The following is a 24,342-nucleotide window of genomic DNA, read 5'->3' on the forward strand; positions in this document are numbered from 1 at the left end:
CGAGGTTAGTAAGTTCTCAGGACCCTGCCCGGCCCTGAGTGAGGTCCAGGGCACAGCATCAAGCACTCCACAAAGTGGAGGGACGGTGAGTTGATTTCTGAGCACATATATATTTTAGGAAGATTCAGTAAACAGGCTAAACCAAGTCATAGACTGAAACTGGCAGCAAATGTTATACCTTCCAAAAGCATTTCAACACCTTGATAAAGATAAAAATCACTCATCTTATGGGAAGGAAGGACCATCTTCTTGTACCGGTTCGATCGCACTTGTTATGATGCCCAGGAAGGCAGACAAAAACCAGAAACACTTACTACACACCCACGGCATGCCAAAAGTGTACCATGTACTTTACATGGGTTCTCTCATGTAAATCCCACAATCCTAGAGCACAAACTGTCAGTCTCCTTTTCACGGAGCACAAACTGTCAATCTCCTTTTCACGGATAAGGTAACACTTTCAGAGGTTAAGCGAACGTGTCTGTGGTCCCTGGCGACCAGTGGGAAAGCCGCAACTTGAACTTGCTGCAAGCATCCCTAAAGCCCACATGTTCTCCGCGCTCGTGGACTGCAGCTGGCGTTGGAAAGTCTTGCCTCTGCAGAAGGCCGGCTCCGAGGACTAGGAACCCCACTCTCCACCATTTTAACTAGCTGCCCAACGCAGCGCCTAACACAGGCGGGAACTCACGAATGAGGCAGATTACCAGGGCCAGACCCACTGTGTAGACAGCTTTGCATCAACAGATGCTTCACGTGTCGATTGCGGGAAATACCAAGAGGTGGAGCGTTCCGGCCTGACAGGGCCCACTGTTTCCAGCGCTCGCCCAACAGGTCCAGGCGGCGGCGCCCACCGGGCATCAGCTGGTGCTGACCCACCGGACCCGGAGCCCGGCCCCGAGGCCGCCTGAAGTCTGGAGCTTGCTTGCTTTATTTATTTGTTTGTTTGTTTATTTATTTTAAGCATCTTTATTGGCGTATAATTGCTTTACAGTGGTGTGCTAGTTTCTGCTTTATAACAAAGCGAATCAGTTATACATATGCATATGTTCCCATATCTCTTCCCTCTTGCGTCTCCCTCCCTCCCTATCCCACCCTCCTAGGTGGTCACAAAGCACCGAGCTGATCTCCCTGTGCTATGCGGCTGCTTCCCACTAGTTATCTGTTTTACGTTCTGTAGTGTATATATGTCCAGGCCACTCTCTCACTTCATCCCAGCTGACCCTTCCCCCTCCCCGTATCCTCAAGTCCATTGTCTAGTAGGTCTGTGTCTTTATTCCCATATTGCCCAAGTCTGGAGCTTTAAATTCAAATAAATCTCTCTTATCCCTGACTACCTGGCCACCCCCCTTTTTGTAATAACTGTGTCATAGACTCAAACAAAAACGGGGTGATGGTGATCATGTGGTCTGTCCCTGATCTTGAGTAGTATCGTAATATACTTTTCAAGTCAGCTCTAACTCCCGTTCATCTTTTTCCTGCTTCATGAGTTTTGAGAAATTTTCATACTCTCCCTATTTACTTATTAGATGTTTAATTGACACCTAATTGGAGTGTATGTATTCAGAGTTGTGTCTGCCTCCCTAATATAGGTTTCAAGGTTGTTCTTATTGCTGTGATGTGGCGTGTTTATTGGAAATGGAGCTATTTATTGCATTGAGGTTTACAATGGACTTGTTTAAAATTTTTAAAAATACATTTCATTGAATCCAATATATGCAAAATATATATATATATATTTTTTTGCGGTACATGGGCCTCTCACTGCTGTGGCCTCTCCCGTTGCGGAGCACAGGCTCCGGACGCGCAGGCTCAGCGGCCATGGCTCACGGGCCCAGCCGCTGCGCGGCATGTGGGATCTTCCTGGACCGGGGCACGAACCCGTGTCCCTTGCATCGGCAGGCGGACTCCCAACCACTGCGCCACCAGGGGAGCCCTGCAAAATATTTTTACTTAAACATGTAATCAATATAAAAATGACCAATGAGGCATTTTTCATTAAAATTTTTTTTTGGTGTCTATTTAAAATTTAAATTGAGATATAATTGACACATAATATTATATTAGTTTCAGGCATACAACATAATGACTTAAAATTTGTATATACTGTGAAATGATCACAGTAAGTCTACTTAATATCCATCACACACCAGAGTCACAAATTTTTTCTTCTTATGATGAGAACTTTTAAGATCTCTCTTAGCAACTTTCAGATATACAGTATGGTATTATTAGCTAGAGTCACCATGCTGCAGATTATATCCTCAGGACTTAACTTATTTTATAACTGGAAGTTTGTACCAAAACCAAATTGTTTTAAGTGTACTCTTAACTACTGTTTACAGTCTCATTTACTGTCAATTTACTGTTGCTTTTCCCTCTACAGAAAGGCAGAAACACTCCAGATGTCTTCCAATAGTTACCAAGTTTCTGTCCAAATGTCAGAAAGAAACACCAATTGCATCCCGGAGACAACCTCCCATGACCTGAAGACATTTACTGAAGGAGCTGTGTTAAGTTTTCATAACATCTGCTATCGAGTAAAAGTGAAGAGTGGCTTTCTACTTTGTCGGAAAACAGTTGAGAAAGAAATACTAAAGGATGTCAAGTATGTGCATGAACTTTTATTTAAATAGGTTCATTGACATGCCACGAACTTTGCAGGTTTTGCTTATTGCAGATAAAGGTGTACAAGTCTATACAGATACACGGACACATGCTTTCATTTCATTTGGCTAAACTAGCAGTGAAACAGTTGGATCACATGTTAGGTATATGTACATGTAAGACAACTATAGCTTAGCTTAAGTTATGCTGTTGAAGTCCAAAGTGATAAGAGAATTTAGGATCCAAATTAATACACTTATTTATATTTTAGAATCCAAGTCAACATAAAAGTATGATTTTTATTCTCCTCATCCAGCAACTAATTCATCACATGGTGGTGGAGTGGGCTGTAGAGTGGGGAGAGAAATGAGCATTCAGATAGAATCTACTGGCTCCCAGCTATCTCTCTTTCATATATTATAGCCTTTAGGGTTTTAATGTTTTTCTGATTTCCAGAGAATTGAGCTGGATTCTACCTCTCTGTGGAGTAGGGAGTGAATCTAGGTTTGCTTAGGTAGCGTGGCCTATGTGTTTTGTTAATTTTTTTGTTTAATAGGGGAAATTATTATTCCTAGACAAAGGAAGCAACTTTTTCGGCTTTCCAAGCCTGGAGGAGTGGTTTTATAAGAGCCCTTTGGCCAGGTCTGGCTACAAACCTATATGGAATCAGATATTTCTCGTATCTTCTGGATGCATTATATGGGACTGTGGTCTTTTCTGTTACTGGCAGCCAGCTGCTTCCAGGGGGCTGGGAAATGACAAATAGGGGAGAAAAGTTTTGGATGTGGGTGGGGAAGAAACAATGGGGATCTGAGATTGGGTTGCTGGAAGCCAGGTGCTATGTAGAATTAGATAGTATTTTCTCCATGCAGTAACACAGACTGTCATGCCTGCTTCCTTGATGCTTGTTTGTGTGAAGAAATGCTGAATATGAGAATAAGGAAAGGAATGGTAGATGAAAAGCTTTTATCTTTTGCTACATGCCTAGACTAGAGTCAACTGACCTTTCTGAAAAGCTGACAAGTTTTTTTGTGGAGCATACTATTCAAGAAAAATGCTGGTCACTTCAGATTTTGTGCTGATAAGTGGAAGGTAACAAACGATTTGAGTATGTGCAGGTTGAATAAATTTAAAATATATGCTGCTCGAGGGTACATTTACCTTGCTTATGTTTTAAAGCTCGTAAATTAGTAACTTGATACAGTAAAAGTGTCATCTGCTGAAGGCTTCGTCATGTTTTTATGGTTCAGTGGTGTGCGTTTCAGCAACAGATGAGTTCATCCTTACATGCATTCCTAGGTTCATAAAAACTCAGTCAAATCTTGTAATCCTTTCAAATTTTACAGTTAGAAGGATACCAGGGGTAGTTTTTCTTGCTTACTCACATTTCTTATTTAGGCAGTAGTGTTTCTTATCTTTTCCCCCATCTGCTGGCTTCAACTAAGTAGAGTTTCTGGGATGGGGAAAAGGGTGCTCTCATCTGTCTTCTTTTTTTTTTTTTTTTAAATAATTTATTTATTCTTGGCTGTGTTGGGTCTTCATTGCTGCACGGGGGCTACTCTTTGTTGTGGTGCGCGGGCTTCTCACCGCGGCGGCTTTTGTTGTGGAGTGTGGGCTCTAGGCATGCAGGCTTCAGTAGTTGTGGCTCACGGGCTCTAGAGCACAGGCTCAGTAGTTGTAGTGCACGGGCTCTAGAGCGCAGGCTCAGTAGTTGTGGCTCACGAGCTTAGTTGCTCCGCGGCATGTGGGATCTTCCCAGACCAGGACTCGAACCTGTGTCCCTTGCATTGGCAGGCGGATTCTTAACCACTGTGCCACCAGGGAAGCCCCGTCTTCTTTTTGATTCATGTTTGATAACACCATCAGCATTCAAAATAATAACTGTGGGATTTTCCTGGTGGTCCAGTGGTCCAGACTCTGTGCTTCCACCGCAGGGGTTTCGGGTTCGGTCCCTGGTCGGGGAATTAAGATCCTGCATGATGAGCAATGTGGCCAAAAACAAACAAACAAACAAATGCTCATAAATGCTAATTATTTTTAAAAAAATAGTAGCTATATTCCAGAAAAGCTGATGAGAATCTTGATTTTTGTTTTTCCTTTGGACATTTTATAATCTCATTTGTAGAATGAATGTAGCATCTCATTTCCCTCTATGGGGGAAGAAGCTAAAACAAAATCTGACTATGAGAATTCATAAAGGCGAGGTTTTGCTCCCTTATAAAAACTTCCTGTTATGCTTCGTTTGTCTCCATAGCCAGCAGTTGAACTTTTTCTCACCAAACCTGAAGATTTATAGAAAAAATGATCCATTCCAGTAGATGTGTGGATGTCTTGCCATCTTCAGGGAAACTCATTATACTATTCGGGGATTTTTTTAATTAATAATTTATCATGAGATAACTTCAGATGTAAGCCTCGCAGGAACGTAACCCATTCACCCAGATTCCCCACCTGTCAACATTTCACTGCATTTGTTCATCTCTCTGTTGCTTTATGTACCCATTGTCGTCACCATTTTTCTGAACCATTTGAGAGCCAGCTGTCCACACGGTGCTTCAGTATTCCTAACTCCTCCAGTGCATATTGTCTAGAAATAGGGACCCTCTCTTACATAGCCACTCAGTCATTGTCTGGGAGCAGCTCAGGGGAAGTGTAGCTTCATCATGAGTGCAGTGGTGGGTCCTGTGAGTCCTTGGTCGGCCATGCTCTGCACAGAGTTGGCTGATCACCACATCGTGTCTCTGCAGTCTCATCCAAGCTGGTTTATTTCTGTCCCACCCCCTAATCTCGGTCACCTGGTCGTGTCGGTGTCTACCAGGCTTCTTTACCGTAAAGTCACCATTTTCTCCTTTGTAAGTGATAAACATTGAGAGGAGAGATACTATGACATTATTCCGAAATCCCCTTTCTCCTTAAACTTCAGCTGACCAGCTCGAGCTGCCGTTGATGACCCCTGCCTGAATCAGCAGGAACAATCTGATTTGGTAGTTAGTTATTCACTCTTTACCAAAAGGTGCTTTTCTGTTTTCGTCCATCTCTTCTATATGTATTAGTTTGCATGCTAATAAAAGGAAAAACTTTATTCATCATCTCTGTGTTCATTTATTTATATCAGTATAGACCCATGGATTTGTATTTTATTCAATAGCCTGCAACAGTAGTGCATTACTGTCATTATTCATCTTTTTTTCTTAAATTTATTTTATTTTATTTTATTTATTTATTTTTGGCTGCGTTGGGTCTTCATTACCGCTCACGGGCTTTCTCTAGTTGCGGCGAGCGGGGGCTACTCTTTGTTGAGGTGCGCGGGATTCTCATTGCGGTGGCTTCCCTTGTCATGGAGCACGGGCTCTAGGCACGCGGGCTTCAGTAGTTGTGGCTCGCGGGCTCTAGAACGCAGGCTCAGGAGTTGTGGCGCACGGGCTTAGTTGCTCCGCGGCATGTGGGATCTTCCCGGACCAGGGCTCGAACCCGTGTCCCCTGCATTGGCAAGTGGATTCTTAACCACTGCGCCACCAGGGAAGTCCTGTCATTATTCATCTTGATCCTTCTGTTGTTCGTGACTTGGTCAGTGGGAGACTTTCAAGGTAGGTTCTGTATTTTGTTTTGTGTTTTAACTCATTCTTTTGACATGTACTCTCATTCTTTGAATATTTTGTTGGCACAGCAAGAATTTTCAGACTCACTGTGTACTCACCCTGCGTCAGACCTGGAATCAGCTGATGTTCCTTTATGTGGAGAATGGTATTTACAAACCAAGATCTGGGTGTCTGGAGTGTTTACTGCTATTAGGATCTTATAGCTTCTAGGCTTTCTCGGTGGACAGACCTAGGTAGGGACTGACTCTATGTATGTTTCAGTATACGCACACGTGTGCTTATACATATATCTAAAACTTTCTGTATCTGTGTATGTAGATTAAAACCCATGACTTCTCATTAATACATCCTCCAGTTTATATCTAACACTCCAAGGTTCTTTCCACATTTCCCTGTTTGTAAAACATCTTCTCAAAAAGTGAAGAGCCTGGTTCTCGTTGTCTTTAATGCACTCATTGGTTTGCTCAATCAGTCTTCTTATTCCTCAGTATAAGCGGTCTCCCGCCCTTCCGCCTGTTTCCTCTCCTCCTCCTCCTCCCTCCCTTTGCAGCCTGTGTTCTTGGGTGTTGGCATTGCTGCACCTCTACCCACTTCCATCACCTTCGCACTAAGAAGGGAAGCGGAAGTCTAATAGAAATGATTGACGTATTTGAACGTAAACTAACAAGTAAGGAATGTCACTAAGTTCTCTTTCTAGTCAGACTATACCTATTTTCCATACACTTTTCCTACTTCTTAACATTTGTTTTTACTGAAAACATTTCTTTTGGTTTTCCCATAAGTAATTGTCATTTATGGAAATGTTGAGACTCACTTATTCAACAACTGTCCAGTGCCTGTGGGGTGCTTGACCTTGTGCAAGATGCTAGTGACACAGATATGTCCTCTGTCCTGAGAAACCTTCTAGTCTAATGGGGGATTCAGACAACTAGAGCACCTCACTGTGTCATTCTACTGTGGTAGAAGGGTTAGGAGACACAGTGGGCATCCCTAACCCTAAATCAGAGATTCAGGGGTGTGGGGAGAGAGAAGGTGAAGATTGTGTGTGTGCACGAGTGTGTGTGTGTGTGTGTGTGTGTGAGTGTGTGTGTGTGTAGGGGACAGTAGGGTAGGGTAGGGAGAGGCCATGCTCCAAGCATTGGGAATGGCATTGACTGCTCTTTTATAAACCGAGACCAAAGGATTAACCATTATCCACTAAAAAAGTAATACATGTGATGTGACTCCTTTAGCTAGGTTTCACTTCGTGTATCCAGTATTCAGGGGTCTTCCCTTGTAGACCACTGTGCTACATACTTTTGGGCTGAGGCTTAACACAAGATGACATAATTCTTGTTGGCAGGATTTTCCAGTCTAGTGAGGGGGACTTTGCTGCGTGTAAATGCTGTAAAGCAGTATATAGGGGTGGGAAATCGGTTTTGAGGGATGATAGTAGGGCAGGGGGAAGGGTGGGGAAACAAGGGAATTGTAGACCATCGACTGCTTTTTCTGTGAAGGGCCTGGCCTGGTGGTAAATATCTTCAGCTTTATGGGCCATCCATCTGTGTTGCAACTACTCATCCCTGTCGTTGTAGCATGAAAGCAGCCATAGACAATAACGCAAATGAAGGAGGATAGCTCTGTTCCAGTAACACTTTGTTTATGAAAACAGAAGACAGGTGACCAGCTGTAGTTTGCTGATCCCTGGACTAGAATGTAAATTCCACAAGGGCTAGGACTTTGTTTTATTCTCAGCTCAGCCCCATGTCCTAGAAGAGTAATCTTGTTATACATAGTAGACATTAGATAACTGTGTTTAATAAATGAAGGGAGAATTAGCCACTGCTCCAAACTGGAACTGTTGCAGTTGTAATTCTACACTGCTGTTGTTTTCTGTCACGCTAGGGCTTAGTGCCAAAGTAAGCCCAACTCAGGGACCTGTAAAATTCTTTGTCTTAGAACGTTTACATTCAGTTTGGGATTAGTTATTTCGAATGGCTTGGTCTCGATTTGAGGAGATATTTCTAAAACCTGGAAAGGTTTTCTGACAACAGAGTTTTAGTGAATAACAGGCTTGTATCTCGTGATTTTAGAAGCTGTTACTAGATAGCTGTTGATAAAGAAAGTACATCAAGAGCTATTGATAGATGCATCTTGAAAGTTCACCCAGCCATTAGCATGTCTTTTTACATCTGTGGGGAACGTCACTGAAAGAATAAGAGATTTTTCTGTTTTACACCTTGTTCCCGGTTTACCTAATGCATTTATTTTTGTTCAGTGTTTCAGCTAATGAGCAAAGTGAAAGGTACATGTCACCCTAGCACCAGCCATTTCACAGTTGTGACGATGCCAGCACAATAGTCAGTAAGTGCTGAGGTCCTCCTGGTTGGAAGCACCGGGGTACCTTGTAACGTTTATCACTTACAACAATTGTGTAATCATAGAATTGGCTTCTGTGAAAATCATGATCTGGGAATGAAATAGCCTTGGGCTTTGGACCATCCACTTGGAATAGATACCGTTTTCTCTGTGGAATAAATTTTGACTTACCTACCAGTTCCAAAGAGAGATTGGATTTAGTCACCAGGGTTTTGAAAGGGCTTTTCAGGCCTCTATTTCATCACGCCTACATGACACGGAGGCCTTGCCCTTAACTTTCCTTTCTCCAGTCCATCCTCCTTAGTCATTCTACTGGCTACCGTTAGGATAAGTATTTGCTTTCTTCTTGAGACTCAACACAGTTAAAACTGCCTTAATTTTTTCTACCCTTCTGCTTTCTTTTTTTTTTTTTTTTTTTTTTGTGGTACACGGGCCTCTCACTGTTGTGGCCTCTCCCATTGCGGAGCACAGGCTCCAGACATGCAGGCTCAGCGGCCATGGCTTACGGGCCCAGCCGCTCCGCGGCATGTGGGATCTTCCCGGACCGGGGCACGAACCTGTGTCCCCTGCATCGGCAGGTGGACTCTCAACCACTGCGCCACCAGGGAAGCCCAACCCTTCTGCTTTCTATCTGAATTTTCACCACCCTCAAACATCTACTTAGTCTGTTTGGAAACATGCTGTGTGTACACCATGTCTATATATCCTTAAAGGTTGTCTCCTTTAGAAAGTGGCATCTACCACTTCTAAACGGAGAATTTTCTAGTCCACTTATCTCATACTTTACAAGGAAGAAGACGATATATCTTGAGAGTGTATGTTTTACTTTTCTAATTTGATTAAGAATTTTGTGAGGGGTAAGAATTGGTGTTTTTTTTAACCCCCTGAGGTGCTTTATTCCAGCCATTGAATTTCTATTTCAGATATACTGTTTCTTTGTCTGACTAGATTTGTACAGTGAGAACACTTCTACTGGTGATTCTAGAAGTCCATTGACTTACTAACTGTGTACAACAAGGTAGCATGTCAGGTGACGTGAAGATAATAATCATGGGGCATCACTCAGAGCTTGTTAATGCACTTTACAGTGTGAAAGAGGAGTAAGCATAGCAGAGATGCTTCACCAGAGTTAGTTACATCAGGGAACCAGTGTGGAGAATAAGGGAAGGGAATTTACAGGGACCCAAGTCATTTTTCTTATAAGTCCTGACTTGTGGTTAACATTCTTTGTGTGCTAGATTTTTGTTAATCGACAATTCGGTTTCTTTTTCCTTTAAAAGTTGATTTGTGGGGTTTTTTTTCCCCGTCTATAATTTTATCAACCTTCATTAAGTGTATTAAATGCAAACCCTAAATTAATAGAACTGGTTGTAAAGTGGTCCAATAACTTCATATATTTCTGTATTTACAGTGGGATCATGAAACCTGGCCTCAATGCCATTCTGGGACCCACAGGTGGAGGCAAATCTTCGTGAGTATAACAGTATAAGTAAGCTTTTTCTTTGCAGTTTTAATGTGTGGTTTTAAATAAATTGGATTATGGTTGCCATAAATATTATGTCAGTTTCAGGTGTACTACACGGTGATTTAACATTTGCATTCGTTATGAATGATCACCATGACAAGTCTAGCCATCTGCCTCCATATAAAGTTATTACAATATTATTGGTCCTATTCCTTATGCTGTATGTTACATCCCCGTGGCTTATTTATTTTATAACTGGAGATTTGTACCTCTTAAATCTCCTTCACCTATTCCCCACCTCTGGTTTTAGGGTGCTTTTAAAGATCACTTTTATGTGAGCAGGTATTTCTTGAACATTTTCTGCATGTCTAGTCTGGTTCTGGTTGCTGTGGATAATGTGCAGTTGTGCTAGTTTGTGGTTCTGTCCTGAGGACCAGGAAGGTCTTACTAGGTCAGCTTTACTAATAGGACATGATAAGGTGATTGGCATATAGCTGTCAGCTATGAGTTGAGCTATGGAGAGGAGAAGGAAGGGGATAAAATTGAAAGTGGGGAGATGGAGCCAAAGGCATAAGTGAAGGTTTGTGTCCTAGACCTGCCTTGGAACGCCCAAGGTCAGACAGCCCGGAGGGCAGTTCGGGTAGTCTGTGCTGCATCAGCCAGCAGTGCTTTGCTTTCATGGTTTTGGGCTTTATTGTAGCATATAGTAAAAAAAAAGGAAGGTGAGATTCAAAATATATCTATATGTTTAGTTGAACCATATAACTTCTTGGTCAGTTAATTTTCTAACTTGAGCAGAATTTGGATTCAGATTAGCTGAGAGGTAAAGCCTGAGTTGGAGGGAAAAAATAACAATAACATATGTCTTTTTATAGGTTGTTAGATGTCTTAGCTGCAAGGAAAGATCCACATGGGTTATCTGGAGATGTTTTGATCAACGGAGCACCTCGACCTGCCAATTTTAAATGTAACTCAGGTTATGTGGTACAAGTAAGTATTTGTGGATTTGCATTTTAGATTTCTTCTGTTTCTATATTGGCAAGTGCCTTGGCTAATAGTTGAGTGTGCTTCCAATTGACTATGGGACATACTCGCAGAAACAACTTCTCTTCACACCAGCTTTTCTTGATCTCCCGTAAAATTCAGGATAGTATTAAATGAAAAGGCAGGGAGAATCTGGAATATGATCCTTGTAAGGGCAATGATATCAATTCTTGTTATCATATCATTTCTAAAAAACATTACTGTTTTACTTTTTTCCTTTACCTTCACCTCTCTCCTTCACCTAGCTTAGAACAATATTTTGGCAAATCCTTGTATAAAGCAGTATAGAAATGTTTGCTAGTAATAATCACAATTACCTGTGTTCTCTTTGGGCGTACAGGTAGGGAATGAAAATTATTTCATCAGGCTTTGCAGCTGTTATATGGAGTTAGTTGTAATTTGTATAATTGCAAGTATAATTCATTATAATTTATATAATTCATTATTAGCTAGAACTTTCCTTGGGTATGTTATTTTTGTGGGTAAGTTACATATACCAAAGAGTGAGGGTATTAGAAAAGACCTGCTATGTCTTGTTAAAATGCCATTTTGCTTTAAGGATGATGTCGTGATGGGAACTCTGACAGTGAGAGAAAACTTACAGTTCTCGGCAGCTCTTCGGCTTCCAACAACTATGACAAATCATGAAAAAAATGAACGGATTAACACGATCATTCAAGAGTTAGGTCTGGATAAAGTGGCAGATTCCAAGGTAATGTGGAAAATGTTTCATAGCCAGCAAATCAGACTCATCTGTGTGGATAGTATAACTTGTTCAGAAGTTTTCTATAGTATGTATAGTAAAGAGTGGCTGCTTTCTGTAACCATGAGTAAAGTGACTACTTACTTAATATGAAGATGGAAGTTAGCCAGGTAAAAAACCTAAAAATGATTGAATCCTGGAAATGAAGTGTAGCAGTGTGGTCCAGTATGTGGAAGTGTTCTTTGCAAAGAACACGTGGCCCTTTCTGTGTGATTACAGCCCTTGGTCTTCTCCCACCCTGATTGTTTGTCACGTCTCATTCCATGTCTTCACGCTAACTTTCCTTCTTCCTATTTTCTTTTCCCCTTTTAGCTATCCTCCTTCTGTTCCTCCAGGGGACTTTGTTCCGTTGCCTTTGAGAGGTATATTTCTGGAATTGGTACATGATGAAAATCCAAGGGTTCCTGCTCTGTATGTTTCACTTTGCTGCAGTTTGGCTTCCAAAATTATATCCAGTCAAATTAGGGTTTATTTCTAATTTGTGTGGCATCCAAGTTGTTTTTCTAGAGCCTTTCTTGTGGCACTTTTGGCTTCCCTTCCTCCCTCCCTCCCTCACTGCCCCTCCCTCTTTCTTCTGCCAGTATTTACTTACAGACTGTTACGTGCTGGGCTCTTAGATTTTTGAGATAAAAGTTGTGGGCAAGGGCTTCCCTGGTGGCGCAGTGGTTGAGAGTCCGCCTGCCGATGCAGGGGACACGGGTTCGTGCCCGGGTCCGGGAGGATCCCACATGCCACGGAGCGACTGGGCCCGTGAGCCATGGCCGCTTGGCCTGCACGTGCGGAGCCTGTGCTCCGCAACGGGAGTGGGCACAGTGAGAGGCCCGTGTACCGCAAAAAAAAAAAAAAAAAAGAAAGGCTAACCAATTATAGATGCTTTCAGCAGCTTTTCTACTCCCATCTTCTGTTCCCTTTTTGGTCTGTGGCTTCACTCCGTCAGGGCCATATCTTTTATTTATTTATTTTTTTTTTATTTTTATTTTTTTTGTGGTATGCGGGCCTCTCACTGTTGTGGCCTCTCCCTTTGCGGAGCACAGGCTCTGGACGCGCAGGCTCAGTGGCCATGGCTCACGGGCCCAGCCGCTCTGCGGCATGTGGGATCTTCCCGGACCAAGGCACGAACCTGTGTCCCCTGCATCGGCAGGCGGACTCTCAACCACTGCGCCACCAGGGAAGCCCAGGGCCATATCTTTTAGTGTTCTGGCTTAACTGTCTTAAAATGAAATATATGGCTTGATGAGAAACATATAGAACTGTTAAAAGCATGGGTTTCATATCAGGCTTAGCCACTTACCAGCTCTGACCTGAGCCTCAGTTTACTCTTCACATTAAAGAGAAACCTACCTCTTTGCCCACGTAGTCACTTATTTGCTCTTCAGAATAAATGAGGATAATGAGATAAAGTGCCTCTTATAGGGTTGGCACATGCATGTTGGGAGCTCAACAAACAATAATGGCTGTGGTTTTTATTGTTAATAACAATAATATTTGTGTTTTAGGTTGGAACTCAGTTTATCCGTGGTGTGTCTGGAGGAGAAAGAAAAAGGACTAGTATTGCAATGGAGCTTATTACTGATCCATCCATCTTGTTCCTGGATGAGCCCACAACTGGCTTAGATTCAAGCACAGCAAATGCTGTCCTTTTGCTTCTGAAGAGGTAAGCGCTAGGGGAACATTACTTTTTCATTCATCCAACATATGGTGACCTACTATGTACCAGGTATTATTCTTGGTGCCAGGGACTCAGCAGTAAGCACCACAGACAAAAATTTCTTCCTTCTTTGTTGGAGGGAAACAGTCAGTTAACAAATATAAGTGTTGTATGAAAAATGAAGCAGGCTAAGAGAGTAGCAAAAGATGGCTATGGTGGGATAGAGGTGCTCTATTACACATAGGATGGTCAGGGAAGACCTCAACGAGGTGACGCTTGAGTTGGGAGCAAGGGAGCGAGACCTGGATATATGGGAGAAGAGAGTTCTAGTGGAAGGGAACAGCTGTGGCCCTGCGGCAGACTGTGCCTGCTGATGTGTTTGGAACCCAGTGACCTCAGGAGGGGTGGGGACTCTTATTGATTACTTTGCTCAAGCTGCCATAACATAGTACCGCAGACTGGGTGGTTAGCTTAAAACAGAAGTTTAGTTTTTCAAATTTTTGGAGGCTATATGTCCAAGATCAGGGAGTCGGCAGGATTGTTTCTTCTGAGACCTCTCTCCTTGGCTTGTAGGTAGCTGTCTTCTCTCTGTGTCCTTACTGTATCTTCCCGTGGTGTGTCTGTGTCCCAGTCTCCTCTTCCTATAAGGACACTGGTCCTTATTGGATTGTGGCACCCACATGACCTTATTTAACCAAAATTACCTCTGTAAAGACCCTATCTCCAAATACAGTTATATTCTGAAGTGTTGGGGGTTAGGGCTTCAACATGAATTTTGGGGACACACAGTTCAGTCCATAACAGTTAGAACAGGACATGAGATGGAATTGAGCGGGGGGCAGATTATATAGACTGTAGGCCGCTATAAGAGCTATGGCTTTTAATGTCTTTAGGTGACATGGGAAGCTTTCAGAGAGTTTTAGAACATAGGACTGGCAACTGTCTGGAGAAAAGGCTGTATAATTGGGCAAGAGTGAGTGGCAGCAGTCCGGTCAAGAGGCTGTTTGTATTAGCTCGTTAGAGATATGCTGACTTTGACTAGGATGGTAGTGGTAAGGTGGGGAGAAGTCGGGGGTTCTCTCTGTTTTGAAAATAGAATCAACAGGATTAGCTTAGAATTGGATGTGGGGTGTGATTATTGAGAGAATGACTTCTAAGATTTGGGGCCTGAAAAATGGAAGAATGGAGTGAAGAATATCAATTCCTTTTTAAAAATTTTTTTAATTAAAACTTAAAAAAATTTTTTAAATTAAAAAGATTTTTAATTTTTTAAATTAAAATTTTTAAAAAATTTTTTGGCTGCTTTGGGTCTTCGTTGTTGCTCGAAAGCTTTCTGTAGTTGTGGCGAGCGGAGGCAACCTTCATTGTGGTGAACAGACTTCTCATTGTGGAGAAGCGGGCTCTAGGCGTGAGGGCTTAAGTAGTTATGGCATGCAGGCTCAATAGTTGTGGCTCGTGGACTCTAGAGCACAGGCTCAGTAGTTGTGGTGCACGGGCTTAGTTGCTCTGTGGCATGTGGGATCGTCCCAGACCATGGCTCAAACCCGTGTCCCCTGCATTGGCAGGTGGATTCTTAACCACAGCGCCACCAGGGAAGTCCCAAGAATGTCTTTTACGAAGAAAGAAGATGGTAGGAGAATCACGGTTATAAGAGAAATTTCAAAAGTTTTGGACACCTTTTTTTAAAATCATTTTTTAAAAAGTTTCAGTGTTACGGAACAGTTACAACAGTACCACAAAGAAATCCCATCTCCCCTTACCTAGATTCCCCAACTGTTTTTACCTTTTAACTGCATTTTCTCTCCCTCCATTCCCTCACCACCACCCCCGCAACCATAGACCTTTTTCTGAAATCATGTACCATCACCCCTAGATACTCTGGCCTGCAACTCCAAAAAACAAGGACACTGCTCCTACATTACTGCCTTGCACACCTTCCAGCCACGGAGTCAGCTCTGATGCCATTGCCACCATCCAGTCCATGGATTCCAGTCAGACTTCACCAGCTGCCCCAGAAGTGTCTCTTTTTCATTTCTGGCTCAGGATTCTCTTCCAGAAACCCTGCTTTTTAAAAATTTTTTCTAATCCTGAACAGTTCTTTACTCTTTGCCTCTTATGTCCTCACACATATTTGAGAGTACATTTCATAGGGTCCATCCAGTGTTTCCTCGTGACCAGACTCAGGCTATGAATTCTTGGCAGAGATACAACAGACATGATGCTATTTTCTTTCTTTTTTTCTCCCTTTTCTTCTGAGCCATGTGGCTGAGAGGGTCTTGGTACTCCGGCCTGGTGTCAGGCCTGAGCCTCTGAGGTGGGAGAGCTGAGTTCAGGAAATTCAACCACCAGAGACCTCCCGGTTCCATGTAATATCAATCAGCGAGAGCTTTCCCAGAGAGCTCTCAACGCTAAGACCCAGCTCCACCCAACGGCCAGCAAGCTACACTGCTGGACACCCGATGCCAAACAACTAGCAAAACAGGAACACAACCCCACCCATTAGCAGAGAGCCTGCCTAAAATCATACTAAGTTCACATATACCCCAAAACACACCACTGTACACGGCACTGCCCACCAAAAAGACAAGATCCAGCCCCACCCACCAGAGCACAGGCACCAGTCCCCTCCACCGGGAAGCCTACACAACCCACTGACCCAAACGTAGCCACTGGGGGCAGACACCAAAAACAACGGGAACTAACCTGCAGCCTGTGACAAGGAGACCCCAAACACCGTAAGTTAAACAAAATGGGAAGACAGAGAAATATGCAGCAGATGAAGGAGCAAGGTAAAAACCCACCAGACCAAACAAATGAAGAAGAAATAGGCAGTCTACCTGAAAAAGAATTCAGAGTAATGATAGTAAAGATGATCCAAAATCTTGGAAATAGAATGGAGAAAATACAAGAAATGTTTAACAAGGACCTAGAAGAGCTAAAGAGCAAACAAACAATGATGAACAACACAAGAAATGAAATTAAAGATCTCTGGAAGGAAACAATAGCAGAATAACTGAGGCAGAAGCACGGATAAGTGACTGGAAGATGAAATAGTGGAAATAACTACCACAGAGCAGAATAAAGAAAAAAGAATGAAAAGGATTGAGGACAGTCTCAGAGACCTCTGGGACAACGTTACATGCACCAACATTCGAATTACAGGGGTCCCAGAAGAAGAAGAAAGAAAGGGACTGAGAAAATATTTGAAGAGATTATAGTTGAAAACTTCCCTAATATTGGAAAGGAAATAGTCAATTAAGTCCAGGAAGCGCAGAGAGTCCCATACAGGATAAATCCAAGGAGAAACATGCCAAGACACATATTAATCAAACTATCCAAAATTAAATACAAGAAAAAATATTGAAAGCAGCAAGGGAAAAGCAACAAATAACATACAAGGGAATCCCCATAAGGTTAACAGCTGATCTTTCAGCAGAAACTCTGCAAGCCAGAAGGGTGTGGCAGGACATATTTAAAATGATGAAAGGGAAAAACCTACAACCAAGATTACTTTACCCGGCAAGGATCTCATTCAGATTTGACAGAGAAATTAAAACCTTTACCAACAAGCAAAAGTTAAGAGAATTCAGCACCACCAAACCAGCTTTACAATAAATGCTAAAGGATCTTCTCTAGGGAGGAAACACAAGAGAAGGAAAAGACCTACAAAAACAACCCCAAAACAATTAATAAAATGGTAATAGGAACATACATGTCGATAATTACCTTAAGTGTAAATGGATTAAATGCTCCAACCAAAAGACATAGACTGGCTGAATGGATACAAAAACAAGACCTTTATATAGGCTGCCTACAAGAGACCCACTTCAGACTAGGGACACATACAGACTGAAAGGAAGGGATGGAAAGATATTCCATGCAAATAGAAATCAAAAGAAAGCTGGAGTAGCAATTCTCATATCAGACAAAATAGACTTTAAAATAAAGACTATTACAAGAGACAAAGAAGGACACTACATAATGATCAAGGGATCAATCCAAGATGAAGATATGACAATTGTAAACATTTATGCACCCAACATAGGAACACCTCAATACCTAAGGCATATGGTAACAGCTATAAACAGGGAAATTGACAGTAACACAATCATAGTAGGGGACTTTAACACCCCACTTTCACCAATGGACAGATCATCCAAAATGAAAAGAAATAAAGAAACACAAGCTTTAAATGACACATTAAACAAGATGGACTTAATAATATTTGTAGGACATTCCATCCCCAAACAGCAGAATACATTTCTCAAGTGCTCATGGAACATTCTCCAGGATAGATTACATCTTGGGTCACAAATCAAGCCTTGGTAAATTTAAGAAAATTGAAATTGTATCAAGTATCTTTTCTGACCACAACGCTATGAGACTAGATATCAATTAGAGGAAAAAAACACAAACACATGGAGGCTAAACAGTACGCTACTAAATAACCAAGAGATCACTGAAGAAATCAAAGAGGAAATAAAAAAATACCTAGAAACAAATGACAATGAAAACACGACGACCCAAAACCTATGGGATGCAGCAAAAGCAGTTCTAAGAGGGAAGTTTATAGCAATACAACCCCACCTCAAGAAACAAGAAAAATCTCAAATAAACAACCTAATCTTACATCTAAAGCAATTAGAGAAAGAGCAAACAAACCCCAAAGTTAGCAGAAGGAGAGAAATCATAAAGATCAGATCAGAAATAAGTGAAAAAGAAATGAAGGAAACAATAGCAAAGATCAGTAAAACTAAAAGCTGGTTCTTTGAGAAGATTAACAAAATTGATAAACCATTAGCCAGACTCATCAAGAAAAAAAGGGAGAAGACTCAAATCAACAGAATTAGAAATGAAAAAGGAGAAGTAACAACTGACCCTGCAGAAATACAAAGAATCATGGGGGACTACTACAAGCAACTATATGCCAATAAAATGGACAACCTGGAAGAAACAGACAAATTCTTAGAAAAGCACAACCTTCCCAGACTGAACCAGGAAGAAACAGAAAATATAAACAGACCAATCACAAGCACTGACATTGAAACTGTGATAAAAAATCTTCCAAGAAACAAAAGCCCAGGGCCAGATGGCTTCACAGGTGAATTCTATCAAACATTTAGAGAAGAGCTAACACCTATCTTCTCAAGCTCTTCCAAAATATAGCAGAGGGAGGAACACTCAAAACTCATTCTACGAGGCCATCACCCTAATAGCAAAACCAGACAAATATGTCACAAAAAAAAGAAAACTGCAGACCAATATCACTGATGAACATAGATGCAGAAATCCTCAACAAAATACTAGTAAACAGAATCCAACAGCACATTAAAAGAATCATACACCATGATCAAGTGGGCTTTATCCCGGGAATGCAAGGATTCTTCAGTATACACAAGTCAATCAGTGTGATACTCCATATTAACAAACTGAAGGAGAAAAACCATATGATAATCTCAATAGATGCAGAAAAAGCTTTAGATAAAATTCAACACCCACTTATGATAAAAGTCTCCAGAAAGTAGTCATAGGGGGAACTTAGTGCAACATAACAAAGGTCATATGTGACAAACCCACAGCCAACATTGTTCTCAATGGTGAAAAACTGAAATCATTTCCTCTAAAATCAGGAACAAGTGAAGGATGCCCATTCTCACCACTCTTATTAAACATAGTTATGGACGTTTTAGCCACAGAAATCAGAGAAGAAAAAGAAATAAAAGGAATACAAGTCAGAAAAGAAGAAGTAAAACTGTCACTGTTTGCAGATGACGTGATACTATACATAGAGAATCCTAAAGATGCTACCAGAAAACTACTAGAGCTAATCAATGAATTTGGTAAAGTAGCAGGATACAAAAATCTGGATAGTAGGATACACAGAAATCTCTTGCATTCCTATACACTAATGATGAAAAGTCTGAAAGAGAAATTAAGGAAACACTCCCATTTACCATTGCAACAGAAAGAATAAAATACTGAGGAATAAACTTACCTAAGGAGACAAAAGACCTGTATTCAGGAAACCAAAAGACACTGAAGAAAGAAATTAAAGATGATACAAACAGATGGAGAGATATACCATGTTCTTTGACTGGAAGAATCAACACTGTGAAAATGACTCTACTACCCAAAGCAATCTGCAGATTCAGTGCAATCCCTATAAAACTAGCAGTGGCATTTTTCACAGAACCAGAACAAAAAATTTCACAATTTGTATGGAAACACAAGAGACCCCGAATAGCCAAAACAGTCTTGGGAAAGAAAAATGGAGCTGAAGGAATCAGGCTCCCTGACTTCAGACTGTACTGCAAAGCTACAGTCATCAAGACAGTATGGTACTAGCACAAAAACAGAAATATAGATCAGTGGAACAGGATAGAAAGCCCATAGATAAACCCACACACATACGGTCACCTTATCTTTGATAAAGGAGGCAAGAGTATACAGTGGAGAAAAGACAGCCTCTTCAGTAAGTGGTGCTGGGAAAACTGGACAGCTACATGTAAAAGAATGAAATTAGAACACTCCCTAACATGTTACACAAAAATAAACTCAAAATGGATTAAAGACATAAATGTAAGGCCAGACACTATAAAACTCTTAGAGGAAAACATAGGTAGAACACTCTATGACATAAATCACAGCAAGATTCTTTTTGACCCACCTCTTAGAGAAATGGAAATAAAAACAAAAATAAACAAATGGAACCTAATGAAACTTAAAAGCTTTTGCACAACAAAGGAAACATAAGCAAGACCAAAAGACCACCCTCAGAATGGGAGAAAATATTTGCCAATGAAGAAACTGACAAAGGATTAATCTCCAAAATTTACAAGCAGCGTATGCAGCTCAATATCAAAAAAACAAAACAACTCAATCCAAAAGTGGGCAGAAGATCTACATAGACATTTCTCCAAAGAAGATATACAGATTGCCAACAAACCACTGTTGGTGGGAATGTAAATTGATACAGCCACTATGGAGAACAGTGTGGAAGTTCCTTAAAAAACTAAAAATAGAACTGCCATATGACCCAGCAATCCCACTACTGGGCATATACCCTGAGAAAACCATAATTCAAGAACAGTCATGTACCACAATGTTCACTGCGGCACCATTTACAATAGCCAGGACATGGAAGCAACCTAAGTGTCCATCGACAGATGAATGGATAAAGAAGATGTGGCACATATATACAATGGAATATTACTCAGCCATAAAGAGAAACAAAATTGAGTTATTTGTAGTGAGGTGGATGGACCTAGAGTCTGTCATACTGAGTGAAGTAAGTCAGAAAGAGAAAAACAAATACCATATGCTAACACATATATATGGAATTTAAAAAAAAAAAAGAAAAAAGGAAGGTTCTGATGAACCTAGGGGCAGGACAGGAATAAAGACACAGACATAGAGAATGGGCTTGAGTACCCAGGGAGAGGGAAGGGTAAGCTGGGACGAAGTGAGAGAGTGGCATGGACATATATACACCACCAAACGTAAAATAGATAGCTAGTGGGAAGCAGCCGCATAGCACAGGGAGATCAGCTCGGTGCTCTGTGACCACCTAGAGGGGTGGGATACAGAGGGTGGGAGGGAGGGAGACACAAGAGGGAAGAGATATGGGGATACATGTATATGTATAGCTGATTCACTTTGTTATACAGCAGAAACTAACACACCATTATAAAACAATTATACTCCAATAAAGATGTAAATAAATAAAAGAAATGATGCTGTGTTCTCGGTGCATAACATCAGGGATGCATGATTTTGACTTCTCCCATCATGGGTGATGTTAACCTTTATCAGCTGGTCTTGTTGGTATCTGCTGGGTTTGTCTGCTGTGAAATAACTATTTTTCTGTTTGTAATTGATTAGTATTTTTTCAGCGGAGATAATTAGATATTAGGCCAATATCCTGTTCCTCATCAAATCTCCACCCACCTATACTCACAACTCCTGCCTGTCAGCTACTACTGTGAGGGTTGCCAAGTGGTGATTTCCTTTTTACATCATTTGTTCTACATATATTAGTTGGCATTCTACTGTAAAGGAGTTTTCTTCTTTCTCTGTTCATTTATGTTTACTCATTTTGTTCTTTTATTCAGTGGGTTATAATCTGTTATTCTTATTTATTTTTATGACCAAATTCACCCTGATTTTGGCCAGTGGAAGCCTCTTCAGTCTGCCTTTTGTGTCCTTTTGTCATGTCCCTATCTTTCTTCAAGCATTTCCTTACTTCATGGTCAGCAAGATGTTCCAGGCTCATCTTGTACTTTTTCTGTGTCAGATGTTTCTCCAAGGAGCCCTGGTTCCTTCTGGTGTAGTTATGATTTAGAAACCAAGGTCTGATTACTTAGTGTGCTCACTGCTACAGGAGTGTCAGTGCTTCTAGACCCACTTAGCAGACAGACCTAGGAAATACACGTGTATGTGTATGTGTATCTATATATATAACATAGAAATACATATCTATATTTTATTTGGAAATACATATTTACTATAAATATGTTGTGTGTGTATATGTATATAGTTTGAATAGAAATGATACATATAAATATATTTGTACCTGTTGCTCTATTAGCATGTACATGTTAAAAAAAACCCGTGAGTTTATAATATTTCCAATTTTGATCTAACACTTGAGTGTTCTTTTTAGTCTTCGCCCTTTCCATGTTTTTAAATGACTTTTCAGACAATGAGAAATTTGGCTCCCATTATCTCAATATGTTTACTTTCTTGCTCAGTCAACTAATTAAAAAAAAAATTTATTTGTTCATTTTTGGCTGTGTTGGATCTTCGTTGCTACGCACAGGCTTTCTCTAGTTGCGGCGAGCAGGGTCAGTCTACTCTTCGTTGAGGTGCGCCGGCTTCCCATTGCGGTGGCCCCTCTTGTGGAGCACGGGCTCTAGGCGCGTGGGCTTCAGTAGTTGTGGCATGTGGGCTCAGTAGTTGTGGCTTGCGGGCTCTAGAATGCAGGCTCAGTAGTTGTGGCGCACAGGCTTAGTTGCTCCACGGCATGTGGGATCTTCCCAGACCAGGGCTCGAACCCATGTACCCTACATTGGCAGGTGGATTCTTAACGACTGCAACACCAGGGAAGTCCCTCGGTCAACTAACTTAGTTGTTCAATTTAATCAGTCTCCCCATCACTCTGGCCATTCTTCCCTCTGCTCACTACCTCTGGGACAGTAACCGCCCCCCCCCAATTTTTAAAAGCTGCCAGACACACCACCTTCATATGGCTTCCCCTCCTTCTCTTTTCCTTGCTTCCTGTGATGCCCATGCCCTCATAAGCACATCTCTATGCTAAAATAAGAAGAAATGGGAAGATGGGAAAATGTTTAAGTTTGAGATGTCAATCGCACATATAAGTGAAGATGTCCAGTAACGGGTCTGGGATTCAGGATCAGTTAGAGCATACATCCATGATATTTTTATTATCTGTAACCACGTTAACAGTGTTCATTAGAGAATGGTGACTTGACATAGAATACGGGACTATGTTATGTTTCATTATGTTTTGGACTAGTTAGCACACAAGCATCTTTCCTCACCCTGGAGAGCGCTAACCTAGTTGTCTCAAGCTCCACTGTGGACACTAATCACTTAGGGTCTTTGTTAAAAATGCAGATTCTGGGGCTTCTCTGGTGGCGCAGTGGTTGAGAGTCCGCCTGCCGATGCAGGGGACATGGGTTCGTGCCCCAGTCCGGGAAGATCCCACATGCCGCGGAGCAGCTGGGCCCGTGAGCCATGGCTGCTGAGCCTGCGTGTCCGGAGCCTGTGCTCCGCAACGGGAGAGGCCACTGCAGTGAGAGGCCCATGTACCGCAAAAAAAAAAAAATGCAGATTCTGAGTCTAGCGCTCTGAGGTGGAGGCCAAGATTCTCCACTTCTAATAGGAGATACTGATACTGATGCCTCAGTGGTCCTCAGGCCACACTTGGAGTACAGAGTCCTCACACCAGTCCGCCTCCCTGCTGCCAGTCCTTTACTGGCTCTTTACTGTCTACTGACTAACGTGCCACCTCTGAGTGACGGGATTTATCATGGGCCTGCTTTTTTTTTTTTTAAGAAGATGTTGGGGGTAGGAGTTTATTAATTAATTTATTTATTTTTGCTGTGTTGGGTCTTTGTTTCTGTGCGAGGGCTTTCTCTAGTTGTAAACGGGGGCTGCTCTTCATCGCGGTGCGCGGGCCTCTCACTATCGCAGCCTCTCTTGTTGTGGAGCACAGGCTCCAGATGCGCAGCATGGACCTGTTTTTTGATGCAGTCCTTTTTTCAGTCCCCGCCTCCACACGTACACCTCAGTTCTGCCATGACACTGAACTACTTGTAGTTTCTGGAGTAGACCTTGTTATTGCATGCTTTGTTTGCCATCTTCCTCCATCTTGACCGCCCTTTCTCTTCTTAGCTTACTCCTGTCGGCCCCTTTGATACACTACTAACACCATCTTCAGACTGGGTCAGTCTCTTGTTTGGCTTACAGGGCACCCTCAGCTACTTCTATTCCACCTTGTATTGAAATGATTGGTCTGTTGGCCTGTCATCTTTGAGGAGGAACAAACTTTCTTGGCTAGCATATAGTAAGTGCTTAGAAAATGCTTGAATTGATGTGATTCTTCTCATAAAGGGTTTTCAATAGTATCAGATTTTGAACAGTGATTTTGGCCTTTGTTTCTTCTACCCATAAGTAGTAACTCCTGTATAAAGATAGGAGTTACTGTCTTTTGGCCATGGTATTAGACCAGGGATCCAATCCCAGCCCTGTTCCTTCTAACAGTGACACTTTGAGCCGTTGCTTAATTCTCTAAGCCTTATGTGTTATATAACAGTAATAATTATTATTGGTACTGCCT

At 41.7% G+C, this 24,342-nt stretch overlaps 1 protein-coding gene across 1 annotated transcript in view; it reads left to right on the forward strand.

Annotated features, from left to right (window-relative positions):
• Positions 1-2,402: 2,402 nt before the first annotated feature.
• ABCG2 (ATP binding cassette subfamily G member 2 (JR blood group)) overlaps positions 2,403-24,342 on the forward strand; it is a gene marked incomplete at both ends in the record, with an annotated part of 43,200 nt that continues 21,260 nt past the window's right edge. Inside the window, 5 exons of the mRNA XM_079716819.1 lie at positions 2,403-2,605; positions 9,973-10,032; positions 10,902-11,016; positions 11,630-11,782; positions 13,330-13,487. Of these exons, the coding sequence (XP_079572945.1) occupies positions 2,403-2,605; positions 9,973-10,032; positions 10,902-11,016; positions 11,630-11,782; positions 13,330-13,487 (689 nt within the window). The remainder of the gene's footprint in view (positions 2,606-9,972; positions 10,033-10,901; positions 11,017-11,629; positions 11,783-13,329; positions 13,488-24,342) is intronic.

This window comes from Hyperoodon ampullatus (assembly GCF_949752795.1).
Source record: "Hyperoodon ampullatus genome assembly, chromosome: 1".
In the NCBI taxonomy this organism is placed as follows: domain Eukaryota; kingdom Metazoa; phylum Chordata; class Mammalia; order Artiodactyla; family Ziphiidae; genus Hyperoodon; species Hyperoodon ampullatus.